Below are 14,450 nucleotides of genomic sequence, written 5' to 3' on the forward strand. Positions count from 1 at the left end.
GCCGGCTTCTGTGCTTGGCTTGACCTCTAGTGTTGGAGCCTACGGGCTGTTTAGGCTCTCTTCTCTATCAACAGATTCTTCCTAAGCGACCCCATCCCATGGCTTTTAATAGCATCTCTATGCCAGTGAACTCTCAAATCTGATCTCCAGCCAGGCCAGCATTCTGAACTCCAGACTTATATCCAACTGCTCTTCGGTCATGTTGACATCAGGATCTACATCGGCTTTACGTTATTATCAGCAGCACTGCTATTTTTCCAGTAGTATCATCTATCCAGTTGCTTAAGCTAAAAATGTAAGAGTTACCCTTTTAAATCCAATCAATCAGTAAGTGGTCACTGTCATGTCTAAAACCTATTCTGAATCTTTCCACTTCTATTTCTGCTTTTACCACCCTAAGGCAAGCCACCACCATCCCTTACCTTCATTACGACAGCCTTTTTAGACCCAGCAGATTGACTCTCTCAAGTGCCAATTTTACCCCCAACTGGAGAAGTTGGAAAATTATCACTTTTTTCTTTGAGGCAGGGTCTCATTCTGTCGCCCAGGCTGGAGTGCAGTGGCACAATCTCAGCTCACTGCAATCTATACCCCCTGGGTACAAGCAATTCTCCCACCTCAGCCTCCCGAGTAGCTGGGATTGCAGGCTCCCACCACCATGCCCAGCTAATTTTTTGTGTTTTTGGTAAAGATGGGGTTTTGCCATGTTGGCCAGGCTGGTCTTGAACTCCTGACCTCAAGTGATCTGCCCATCTCAGCCTCTCAAAGTGCTGGGATTACAGGCATGAGCCACCGCACCCGGCCAGAAGTTGGAAAATTAAAAGCCCTCCCCAGACACCCTTACATGTAGTTTGGGGTTGGAATTAGTTATTGTCAATTAAATGCACTAGCACAAAGTTTGTCAAGAGAAGCAAGACAGAGGCGATCTTCCTATTGCTATCGCTGCTGGTAAGCAAGGTCAGAGATGGAAGTGTTCTGTTTGGAGAGGTTGCAGCAATGGGGCCTGGCATTCCAGAGTCTGGCCAGCGTCGTGGGCATGAGCTGCAGTGGCAATGGTAGCAGGCGTCCTGAGCTAACCACTGTGAGGTGTCCTCTAACTTCACGGTCCAGTGGTAGTTGCCCTGACTCTTCTGCCAGTTCTTCCACTGATGTTGTATACACCTAACTCCTTGTGACTTTTGCCTGCAGCACTCAACCCGGATATACTTAACTCACCTTCCTGCATCCACTCATGCTCACTTATAAACCATTCTCCATTCCATACAGAATTCCTTACATATGTAAACCACTCAGGTTATCTTCTGCTCAAAATCCTCCAGTGGCTTTTTACCATACTTAGAATACAATTCAAACTTCTTACTGGAGTACAAAGCCCTATCATCTGGCTTCGGCCCACTTCTCTGATGGCATCCAGCCACTGGGCTCTCAATTCCTGAAACAGGCCAAGCTTTGCCCTAGATCTGTGCTATGCTGTCCCATCTGCATGGAACACCAGTTCTCCTAGTTTCCTACATGTCTTCCGTGTCATTTAGATTAGATGTCACCTTCTCATCAGCCCCCCGTAAAGTCATTCTACCCGATGTTCTCTGCAGAGCACTTACTAGTATCTAATTTTTTCTTGTCATTAGTCACCACTGTCTCTCTTCTCCAAGAACGTGTGCACCATGGGAGTAGAGAGGAACTTTGTCCCCTCACAGCAGATCTGGGATGCAAGGTAAATGCTTAATAAATATTTAAGGAATAAATTTGGGTTGAATTTGTAAGGTAGAAATTTTACTTCTGTTAGTTACTCCAAGTGTCTTAGTAAAAACTCCACATTATTCTTAAATATTAGGTTGAGGATAATATCACTTTGCCATTTGGGCACAGGTGGTAGGTTAACAAACTTTTGGAATATACTATACTCAACTTTGTACTCGTGGGAATAAAAAAAGCCCTGAAAACAATCCCTTTTTAACACTGCCGCTGGAAAAAGGGGCTATCTAAAAATCACTAATTTTTTATTGAGGAAAAGGAATATTAGATAGTTGGATTTCATTCCGGATTACTGCCATTTTTTCCAAACTACTCCAACTCTTGCAACATCAAACTTTTGGCTTGTAAGGATAAACAAAATATAGTTTCTCTCTCTTAGCTCCATCTGCTGTATTTGGTGGGCAACGGGGCGGGGGGTGGGGAGTGGGGGAGTGTGGGGGGTGTGGAGCCTCACACTTGATATCAAGTCTGGAGAAACAGCACCATCTGCTGGGGAAAGGCTGCCATGCATCTGCCCTGGCAATAAGCCAGTGGCTTTCGACCTTTCCTTGTGCAACTACACATTTGACATTCTGCGTAGCAACTAAAACCAGCTTTCCAGACCAAAAGGAAGTCCTGCTACTCCAGAAATGTTGATAAGATTAGAGAATCTTCTGTCAAGGGCTTCTCTTCTAAAAAACCAACCTGGGCTTTGACCCAAGATTGGAAATCAGTGCCACTGTAGGAAAGAGAAGTACATCTGGATTAATAAACAGGAATAAAAAGAGCCACAACTTTAAGAGGCTTTTGTCCCCCGTATTCTCTGCAAACAAGAGGCTGAGGAAATTTAGTGCCTTTGTCCTCTTTTTGGAAGTTCCAGAGGTTTTTTTCCTTCCTTCCCCTTGTAAGGACTATGAATTCATCTGAATTCACCTTCTAGCTCATTATCCACATTAAAAAATTTTTTTAATGATGCATAACTGTGCATATTTATGGGGTACACTGTGGTGTTTCAATGCATGTATACATTGTGTATCACTGCTTACATTCTTAGATAGGTATTTTTCCTCTCTTGCCAATCTACTTTATCTTTCAAATTCTTCCTAAGACCTTTCTCCATCATTTGTGAATGGTTTTCCTAGGATCTAAAAATGATTCAACTAGTTTTTCTCTTACTTTGCAAAATAAATCTGATACAACTTTCTCTTAATTCCTGAAATCTATTTATTTTCTGTCCTCCTTACTCAGTGTACATGGGCAGTAAAATGCCTCTCCACCTCAATCCTTTGCTGGCTAGATGCTGTGTGCCTTTCTTTTTATTCAATTCCTTTCTAATCTAGATCCTAATGCCTAATCTTCTCATTTCATTTTCCAACTACTCCTTAAATATCATTAAGATATACCCCTTTCTGCCATCTGCCTATGAGCTTTCCAAAAAAGGTATTAAGTTCATCCTTTTATTACCATTTGTGGTTTTATCATCATTTACAAATTATTCCCATTTCTAAGATGTACCTAAACTCATTTCCTTTCTTTTTTATTCATATATTTTCATAGTCCCTAGATTTCTTAATTGGCTACTAGATCAAAATTATCAACATAAAATCTTTTGTATCCCCTGTCCTCTCATAGTTCTAAGACTTATTTTTCCTTATTCAAAGCATTTCTAAAATTGCTCCTCCAGGATTCATGAGTTTTTCTTGATTAGTTAGGAGAGTAACTCCCTCCTTCAAGCATTACCTTATAGACCTCAAAGTTAAGATTCTCAAAAATATAAGGAACTTCACTCATATCCTGAATGCTTACTATCCAAATGGAATAGTAACCTTATATGTATACATAACTCAAATAATAACCACGAATTGCCACTGGCACTCCATTAAAACACACACATCATACACGATTAAGATAAGAGCTAAATATTCTTGTTTTTCAGTTTCTCTTTTGCTATGACGGCATGTGGATAGAGTTCAGGAACCTATATAAAACTGAGTGAAGAAAAAATGCTTTTATTAATCACAACATGAAATTAACATGACATCCTATTAGAATTAAACCAGGATAAATACTGCTGTTATAAAATTTACATTTCTCACATCCATTCCAGAGGAAAATCTTACATATTAGGGCTCATCTTAATCTTATGGACTGATTTCAGTAAAACTTTTTAAATAGTAAATAGCAATTAACGTATTCTCAAACTGTGCTAAGTAGTTAGAAAGGCAACTATAAAATCTATAATAATAACAACTGGCAGGATTAGAACTGTTCTGTTAAACATTAAGAACCACATCTCTGTTTTAGATGTTACATCAGTGCACCTTTTTCACTGGTAAGGCAACTGCTTGCTGTGGGTGCCACAATGATTACCAAGTTTCTTCTTAAGTAAAAGACACTTGTTTGATCAAGACTCAAGTGAGTTTTCTTTCCCAATTTTGCTCTTTTGAAGCAGAAGGAAATACCTTGGTCTCTGATATATATAAGGAGGCAAATATGAAATACAGCTGTTATAATCTTCTAAATCACAACGAGGGCAATGAATTATTATTAGAAATAAGTCTTTGAAATATTTCATTTTTAAAATAACAAGGCTTCTGAATAATTTCTCAAAACTAGCTTTCCATTTTAGTACACGACTTGATAAACATAGCACATTAGATAGGTATTTAGCAATTTCTTCTATCAACTACACTTTGCCCTCACTAAGCGTTAGAGTATGATTTGAAACAATTTCTACATATAAAGCATCTTTAAATAAGTTTTGTGTTCACTGAACTGAGACTTCTTTCACTTATGTACCTGTGGAAGTTAATCTGAGCATACACATATATACATACTTGCATACATATGTGTACATATGTTTTTTAAGTAAGTTACTTTTACCATTAGAATAAACCTAGACACTACAGGGACAACTCTGGGGAACAGTGTGGTCTGCCTTAGCAACCCTTCTCTAGGTTGAGGAAGGCAGGTATAGTTCGCTGAAGGATGTGATGAGGCTGTAGTAAGTCTTCTCATCATCTGTTAATCCTGCGTTGCCTGGTCTCACCACCACAGCTACGTGCACATCTGCTTCCTCAGCAGCACTGGCCTCTGTGAAAAATCAAACGATGTGTGTGTGTCAGAAACACCAAAAAATGATGTCTGAGATTTGCATCAAAGTCAGCAGGGGGATGTGGGGATGGAAGAAATGAATTTGGCCCGGATTTGATAACTGTTGAAGCTAAAAGATGGGCATCCTGGGGTTGACTATATTATCTCTTTTATGTATGTTTTAATTTTTCCATGATAAAATTTTAAAAAATACGCAACTGTACTTGACAGAAGAGAATGGCAGTGTATCCTACACTTCTGAGCTTTATTAAGTACTTATGAATGCAGAAGGATGGAGCCATGTTCTGTCCTACACCTTTCCTCCACTGCCTCCCATCAGCCCGTACCAAGAACTGAGCTGTTTCCCAAAGGACAGGCTGTTGGTAACACCAATTAAAATGATATGGGGCTGGGCACGGTGGACCCAGGAGTTCACTTGAACGCCAGACTTGAGTCCAAGAGTTCAAGACCAGCCTGGGCAACATGGCGAAACTCTATCTCTACAAAACAATACAAAAATTAGCTGGGCGTGGTGGCGTGTGCCTGTAGTCCCAGCTACTCAAGAGTGCTGAGGTGGGAGGATTGCTTGAGCCCAGGAGGTCAAGGCTGCAGCGAGCCGAGATCGCACTACTGCACTCCAGCCTGGGTGACAGAGTGACACCCTGTATCAAAAAAATAAAAACACAAAGAAGATAATGGGACAAATAGAATCCTATGGTCTAATCAGCCCAAGAAAACTGCTCTTACCTCCAGACCCTAAACATGTCATACTCCCTGCCTAGAATGGAGCAAGTTAGAGTGGGAAATGGGATATAGGTCTGTGACAAGAGACATGGCGCTTACTAGGACAGATAGAACAAAACTGGTGAGAAATCTGGAATATATATATATATATCCCGTGGAATTTAGATTTGGTATAAGAGTAATCGCCAATAGTTTCTCAGCCTTTGGAGAAGAGTCACAGCACCTGAATAGATTAACTGAAGGGCAGTCGTGCTGAGAGAGTTAAGAAGTTCCCAGGAGACACACTGGGGCTGAGCTGTTTCTTCCACCCACCCACCTCCTCAAGTGCCTGTTTTCTGTTCTGCCTGTGAAAGGGCCTGTCACCTTCCCAGAGCAAACAGTACTCAAGACTCCCCTCTCTGTGTGGGAATGTCTTCTTCAGACCACCTCTGCAGATGCCATTGGAGAAAGGCAGCTACCTTCCACTCACCGCTACTTCCTAGCCTGACTGCCCTGAGCAAAGTTTTCATCGTGACTGGCAACCCAGGAATATGACCAAGTTAAGCCATCACAATCCACATGGGACTTGACACTACAAGTGGCCGTTCCATATTCAGGCTTCTTATCTAATTCACCGCAGGGCAAGTTTTATCCCTAAGCATCTATTTGCTCTACTGTTGTAATACTGAGACATTTTTTCATACTTGGGTATTACTTGGGATTTTATTTTTTATTTTATTGTATTTTTTCAGACAGGGTCTCTCTCTGTCGCGCAGGCTGGAGTGCAGTGGCACGATCTCGGCTCATCCCAACCTCCGCCTCCCAGGCTCAAGCAATTCTCCTGCCTCAGCCCCCCAACCGAGTAGCCAGGATTACAGGCGTGTACCACTACTGCCTGGCTAATTTTTGTATTTTAGTAGACACAAGGTTTCACTACGTTGGCCAGGCTGGTCTTGAATTCCTGACCTCAAATGATCCACCCACCTTGGCCTCCCAAAGTGCTAGGATTACAGGTGTGAGCTACTGCACCCAGCCATTATTTGGGATATTAACTTAGTTTTTCATTCTGCCTCAGCAGTGGAAGTCTGGGCATGTGGTACCAAAACAGGACCAGAGAGAGAGAAAAGAGCAAGCAGGCAGACAGCTCCCTGCCTCATCCCAGCTGCCAATGACCCAAGTTCTGGCCCCACCGCCTAAATGTGTATGGGGCCAGCAGAAGATGAAGGGCAGGAATAAAACCGCCTTACAGAGAATCAAAGGGAGCTAATTTCATTTTGAAGCCAATTTAGTGATTATTTCTATTCTCCAAAATTAGGAATAATTTCTACAATTGCAACTGAGGAAATGGCCTAAGTGAGAAGAGAAAGATTGGAAATTATACATGTACTATGTGATCCCAAATACAAAAACTAAGTGGCTAAACAAAAGAATATGAAGAAACTGTAAGTGGTCTAAAGACAGGGGTTATAATTCTTAATATGGAGATAGAGCAAAGGTCCAGGGATCACAAATTGAACTGTGCATTTAATCCCAGAACTGGCTGGCTCAACTAACCACCCCTTATACTCACACCCCCACATGCATGCTCCTTCCCATGACAATTCCTCTAAGTCTTCCTGTTAATTTCCTGTGTCATAGTGTGTATGTGTGTGTACATAGCGATGGGTGGGAAATCACGGCCAAGGAGTTAAACGAGAAGAGTTAGTCTTTTCAATGCCACTTCCCCACATGCAACCCCCAGAGTTGGTTCATTCTTTTTTGAGACAGTCTTGCTCTGTCACCCAGGCTGGAGTGCAGTGGCGCAAACACGGCTCACTGCAGCCTCGACCTCCTGGGCTCAACTGATGCCCCTGCCTCAGCCTCCCACACAGCTGGGACCACAGGAGTGAGCCATCACACCCAACTAACTTTCTGAATTTTTTTATAGAGACAGAGGTCTTACATTGTTGCCCAGGCTAGTGTCGAACTCCTGGGTTCAAGCAATCCTCCTGCCTCAGCCCACAAAAGTGCTGGGATTACAGGCATGAGCCACCATGCCTGCCTTCACTGCTGTTTTTTTTTTTTTTTAATTCAAACATGAACTTGAACCAGACACTGTTTCTTCATATAAAACTGTAAAACTTTTATTTTTCAAGGATCCCCATACGAACTTTCTTTAAAGAGGCAATGTATTTGTAGTGCCAGGCTCAGTTCATATCCTGGAGTATATAATATAAGTCTATTACTCACCTCGAGTAACATCTGTCAGAAACAAAATGTTGTTGGTTGAGCACCCAATGCTGTCTGCAATCTTTCGGTAACTTTCACTCTCTACTTTGTGTCCAATCTTGGTATCAAAGTGACCATCAACAAGCTGAACAAAGAGAAGGGGAAAGACTGGCAATACAAATACACTTGCAGTGCCCTCATGCCTTTCTCTGAAATACGTGACAAGCACAGTTACTTCATTCGTTCAGTATTTACTGAAAATCTACTTAATAGGGAATTTATGGAGGGTATACAAAGTAAAAATAAAGATTTTATAGCAACAGACATCTGGAAGAAGAAAACTACCAGCTCAACATACATAAGATCATTTTATCATCTACCTGGTTTTCACTATCATTCATTTTACATCTGAAATAGTTTAAAATAAACATGCCCTACATCCTACCCTTAAAGATGATTTGCACTCAAACTACTTACTGGATTGAATTTTACTCCTGATGAAAGATTCTGAACACTGTCCTTTAATCTTACGATGAAAAAATTTCTCTAACCTGCCTCATGAAAAAGCTATTATTTTACTTACAAGAAATTCTCATTTTCTAGTTAAAACATTTTGAAATTCTACCCAAGGGCTCGTCTATGTCTGTCTCTGCCCTCTTGGAAACAACTGGGGTCAAATGTGTAACTTGCTAATTTGACCAACAGTAATTAAAATAAGTCCATATTTAGGATCAGTTACTAAGATGTGATCTTTTGAATGTTTTCAGAACTTTTCACAAACTAAAAACAAGCATAGTAAGCACTCAAACTGGGTTTGGCCAATGGGAAGCTAAAAAAAAAAAAGTAATTTTAAGGTTTTTTTTTTTAAGTTAAGATTGATTTTGCTTATTTTCTTTTTCTTGCAGTTTGCCTCACTTGGTAACTAGAGAGTAAAATTCTTATCAGTGAACTCAGTAGGTACTTTTGTCCTGTCATGATTGTCAGAGAGAGCAGAAGAGAAATTGTATCTGTATTAAGAGAACAGTCACCAATGATTAAAGGGTTTCATTATTAATATTTGATTTAAAAATAAGACAGAAAGTAGGAAAATACTAAAATTAGAATACGACAACCTCCAAAGCCAAAGTGTTCTTTGAACATGGTAGGGGCTCAATAAATATTTATTTTAAAAACTTGTCTGGCCAAGTTACCTATTGTAAGTAACCTATTATAAGTTCAGTCTATATTCAAGTTACCTATTGTAAGTTAAAATTGTAAGTTCAGTCTATATTTAAGTTACCTATTGTAAGTTAAAATAAGTAAAATTTTTTTTTTTTTGAGATGGAGTCTCACTCTATCGCCCAGGCTGGAGTGCAGTGGCGTGATCTCGGCTCACTGTAAGTTCCGCCTCCTGGGTTCAAGCCATTCTCCTGCCTCAGCCTCCCGAGTAGCTGGGACTACAGGCGCCCGCCACCACGCCCGGCTAATTTTTTTATTTTTTTATTTAGTAAAGACGGGGTTTCACCATGTTAGCCAGGATGGTCTCGATCTCCTGACCTCATGAACCGCCCACCTTGGCCTCTGAAAGTGCTGGGATTACAGGCGTGAGCCACCGCGCCCAGCCAGTAAATATTTATTTTTAAAAAGTATCTGGTCAAGTTACCTACTGTAAGTAACCTATTTTAAGTTAAGTCTATATTCCAAGTTACCTACTGTAAGTTTGGTCTATATTCAGCTAATCAGCACTTCTTTTTAAAACCCTAAATGTAGTCACTTCTTTCACTGATCACCCAATCCTCCAGGGGGCGCAGGGATGACGGCACAGAGGGGCTAGCAAGAATTTTCTCATGTACACGAAATGCGACAGGTGACCACCTTAACTTATTTTATTTAAAAATGTGCCTGGTTCTCCTATAATAATGCTGTTTCTTCTTAAATAAAATCTATATTTCTTCAAAGAGCCAAAAACAAATGAGTGCACCTTGTTCTCTGCTGTATTCAAGAAGTCTTTATATATTTCTCAGGACTGTGCACAATCCTATTTTGCATCCTAACTGATTTTATTTTTCAAGACACAGAATAAACTTTATATAACAACCTTATATAGAAGAAACTGTAAAAACAATATAATTAAAAGTGATTATTTTCTTCTTACCTAATTTTAAACAACCAAAAAAGCATTCTATTAGTTCCAATTAGTTTTCCATTAACATTCATTATTTTATGCTTTGATAGCATCAAAAAAACAAAGTAAACTAGGTAACGTACCTCAAGAATATCTCCCTCCGTAGAATGCCCGAATAACAGTTTCTGTGCCTCCACACTCCCTGAGGAATAGATGTACACCTTCATTCCGGCCTCTCTCCACTTCCTGACTGCTGGAACTACATCTGCAAAGAACCTAGAGAGAAGACCACTAAGTTAAAATACAGGAACACTTCATCTAGCCAGATGAAAACCTGTCAAAACAGATGCCATATGTTTCTCTCTTTGTGCCCAAATGGTAACTTGAGAAGCAGCTCCCTGAGACTACAAACTCCTGCAGTTCTAATAAATGTACTGCCCGAGTTCCAGGCTCACAGCAGATTAGAAGCAACAATCTATGTGGAAAGGAGGATAGTTTTGAACAGATAGCCACTAGTGACAGTAAAAAGGGACTACAGATAAAAGGATGAAATGGGAAAGTGTTTTTTAAATTCCCAAAGAACTCAAAAAAGCAAACAGCAATAATATAATATAATCTTTGATGTTCTTCATGACAAGAAAAGGTTAAATTATGTCCACTGTGCTTTAAGAAAGCATGGAAATGTTTTTAGAAAGATCTGCACCCAAAATATTCAAAACAAAGTTTGAAGGCTCAAAGCTATAAACTAATGATTAGCTAGAAAATGGAATTACTTTTTTTTGAGACAGGGTCTTGCTCTGTTGCCTAGGCTGGAGTGCAGTGGCATGATTTCAGCTCACTGCAACCTCCACCTCCTGGGCTCAAGTGATCCTCCCACCTCAGCCTCCCAGATAGTTGGGACTACAAGCATGGGCTACCACCCCCAGCTATTTTTTTTTTTTTTAATTTTTTGTAGAGATGGTGCTTCATCATGTCACCCAGGCTGGTCTCAAACTCCTGGACTCAAAGTGATCCACCCACTTCAGCCTCCCAAAGTGCTGAGATTACAGGCGTGAGCCACTGCACCTGGCCTGCATTTCTTGAGAACTAAGAAAACAATGTTTTATTATATGGGGAAAAAAATTACATAACAAACCAGTTGAGACTTGTACCAACTCACATTAACCAGTCAGCAAATAAAGATGTCTTTTTCTGACTTCTGACACTCAGTCTCTTTTACCAATTCTACAGTGTTTTCCACATTCATGGAGGAAATTAACATCACAGGAGAAAGGTGAAAAGAGAAGCACAAACAACTTGGGTTGTAGAACCAGTCATCTCTAAAAGATTACCCGGAAAATGTCAGGAGTCTTCCGCTTTATATGTATTAACATGCTTAATATGTTGCACTAATTGAAGGAAAGAGATCAACGTATTCAAAACCAGTACACATATAAGTATGTTATTCTGAGTACTAGTCCGTACCCATGGAGACAGGATTTTTCCTGTCTTCAGCAGTTAGCTGTATAATTAAGGAACCAAGACCAAGAGAAGTATGGGCTAACTACTGGGTGCACAGTCTCCTGTCTCCATTTTTTTGAGTGCTTTACAAAGTGAACCTGGCTGACATTCCCAGATCACTGGCATATCCTGAAATTCCAGTCCATCCTTTAAAAGGTAGAAGCTCCTCGTAAAGTACATAAATAAAGAAACAACATCTCATTTGACAGAAACACAAAAGAAATATATGCAGCTGGAAACAATCTTGGATCTTAGGGTTTACAGCAGGCAGTGGCCTAAAATCCTTAGAGGCAAAGTCTTATTAAGAATTTCACGGCCGGGTGCAGTAGCTCACACCTGTAATCCCAGCATTTTGGGAGGCCGAGGGGGGCGGATCACAAGGTCGGGAGATCGAGACCATCCTGGCTAATATGGTGAAACACCGTCTCTACTAAAAATACAAAAAATTAGCTGGGCAAGGTGGCACGCGCCTGTAGTCCCAGCTACTCGCAAGGCTGAGGCAGGAGAATGGCGTGAACCTGGGAGGCGGAGCTTGCAGTGAGTGGAGATCACGCCACTGCACTCCAGCCTGGGCAACAGAGCGAGACTCCATCTCAAAAAAAAAAAAAAAAAAAAAGAATTTCTCAGCAGGCCTGGCACGGTGGCTCACGCCTATAATCCTAGCACTTTGGGAGGCCAAGGTAGGTGGACTGCCCTGAGCTCAGGAGCTTAAGACCAGCCTGGACAACATGGTAAAACCCTGTCTCTACTAAAATACAAAAAATTAGCCAGGTGTGGTGGCACGCACCTGTAGTCCCCGCTGTCTGGGAGGCTGAGGTACAAGAATTGCTTGAACCCAGGAGGCAGAGGTTGCAGTAAGCTGAGATTGTGTCAATGCGCTCCATCCTGGACAACAGAGCGAGACTATCTCCAAAAACAAAAATAGGCCAGGAGGGGTGGCTCATACCTGTAATCCTAGCAGTTTGGGAGGCTGAGGTGGGGTGGACCACTTGAGGTCAGGAGTTCAACAGCAGCCTGGCCATTATGGTGAAACCCCATCTCTACTAAAAATATAAAAATTAGCATGGTGGCAGGCGCCTGTAATCCCAGCTACTCCAGAGGCTGAGGCAAGAGAATCGCTTGAACCCAGGAGGTGGAAGTTGCAGTGAGCTGAGATTGTGCCACTCCACTCCAGCCTGGGCAAAGAGCAAGACGGTCTCAAAGCAAAAACAGAAACAAACGAAAAGAATTTATCAGCAATATGGTATGGACAACATAGCAAGACCACACCTCTACAAAAATGTTTTTTGAATAGCCAGGTGTGGTGGTGCGTGCCTGTGGTCCCAGCTAATCAGGAGGCTGAGGTGGGAGGATCACTTGAAGGCTACAGTGAGCTATGATGGCACCACTGCACTCGAGTGTGGATCACAGAGCAAGACCCCAGTTCTAAAAAAAAAAAAAAAATAGGCCAGGTATTGTGGCTTACGCCTGTAACCCCAGCATTTTGGGAGGCCAAGGCAGGCAGATCGCTCAAGCCCAGAAGTTTGAGACTAACCTGGGCAACACGGTAAAACCCCATCTGTACTGAAAATACAAAAACTAGCTGGGCATGGTGGCACATGCCTGGTCCCAGCTACTCGGTAGGCTGAGGTGGGAGGATCACCTGAACTGGGGGAGGTCAAGGCTGCAGTGAGCCATGATCATGCCACTGCACTCCAGCCAACAGAGTAGGACCCTGTCTGAATCGATCAAGAATTTCTCAGTAGTATAATACTCAAAAGTCTCCTCAGGCAGGAGTACTATTAGGAACTCCATAACCAAGACTCAAAGAATCTGTGGAAGTTGCTCAAAAGAGCAAAGAAGAACATGGTAGTGTGGACATCCTCTGAGTAACCTCAACATGATGGGGCACAAAATTTCCTATGTCTCATAGAGCAAAAAGCAGGTAATTAACAGTCCAGGGAAGCAGCCCAACGGAGCTGTCACTCATGTGCTAAGAATCAAATATGACTTAGTTCAAGGAAGTCACCATTTTCTAGGAAGCTATTTTAAACGGAGACTTTGACAAGTCCTTCAATCAACCCACAAGACCAGACAGGCAGGTCCAGGTAATCTAGTCAGCTGAAATATTTTAGCCCAGTTTTGAAAAAATGAAACAAAGCTCACTTGTTAGACTAAAAAGAATGTGGATTTTTATCTGTTTTACCAATCTTGTGACTTACGCTGGAAAGAGAGGACTGGTGAAAAAACATATTTGGATTTGGGACTGGTGAAATGTTTAGGCTGACTCAAGCACATACTCTGCTTTCATGCGCCCAGCTGTGAATGCCGCCCTCCACATGTGGCCCTGCAGCTGTTTGAGTGCAGTGGTCTTTCGATCCAGGGACATCTGCCAGCACACATTATCTACCACGGCCTGGATCATCTGCTGCAGATCATCCACTCCATTCCCAGACGCTGCAGGGATAGGAACAGCCCCATCCAGGTGGGCGTCCTCTTCAGCCTTTAAGTCAGAAACAACATGTTTGTTTTATGCTTATTCAAAAAAGAGTCATTTAAAACAAGACCCAAAAACCCAGCAGAACAACTTTCTCCATCATTAGCCCTAGTATGGCTGCAAATTGAAACATCATATACTTTGGAGCTGATACAAATGATTCCTAAAAGAACCTGGATTAGTAAATTTACATTACCTTTCCTTTTGCTAAAAGCTGAAATTTAAACAGAGAGGCATGTTGTATATGAGAAGAGAGAGCATATAATGATAGAATTAAGACTTGATTTGTTGATTCACTACTGGGATCAACAAACCAGGACTTTAACTCAATCTGATCATTTTCTCTGCACTATAACTAATTGAGAAAGAAACAAAGAAAATCTCATAAATTAGTTTATGCCTGGAATTCAGCGAAAAGAAGCTAGTGAAGTAATAAGGTTGGTTCACATTCAGTCTCCTATAATCTCCCACATCTTGCAAAAATCCTGGTAGCCACTTAGAACAATGACCTTGTGACAAAGTAGTCCAATTTCTAAAGATACATGTGTACATATCTATATACAATAATGGGGGACTATGTATGTATGTTTCAACAAGGTTTCGACAACAAAC

At 41.3% G+C, this 14,450-nt stretch overlaps 1 protein-coding gene across 1 annotated transcript in view; it reads right to left on the minus strand.

The window, feature by feature from the left end:
• Nucleotides 1-3,727: 3,727 nt before the first annotated feature.
• Nucleotides 3,728-14,450, minus strand: part of ENOPH1 (enolase-phosphatase 1) — a 30,498-nt gene continuing 19,775 nt past the window's right edge. The window contains exons 3-6 of the mRNA XM_055297190.2: nt 13,642-13,844; nt 10,006-10,138; nt 7,780-7,903; nt 3,728-4,827 (exon numbers count right to left, since the gene is read on the minus strand). Of these exons, the coding sequence (XP_055153165.1) occupies nt 4,688-4,827; nt 7,780-7,903; nt 10,006-10,138; nt 13,642-13,844 (600 nt within the window). The 3' untranslated portion in view covers nt 3,728-4,687. The remainder of the gene's footprint in view (nt 4,828-7,779; nt 7,904-10,005; nt 10,139-13,641; nt 13,845-14,450) is intronic.

This window comes from Symphalangus syndactylus, chromosome 10, assembly GCF_028878055.3.
Source record: "Symphalangus syndactylus isolate Jambi chromosome 10, NHGRI_mSymSyn1-v2.1_pri, whole genome shotgun sequence".
Taxonomy (NCBI): domain Eukaryota; kingdom Metazoa; phylum Chordata; class Mammalia; order Primates; family Hylobatidae; genus Symphalangus; species Symphalangus syndactylus.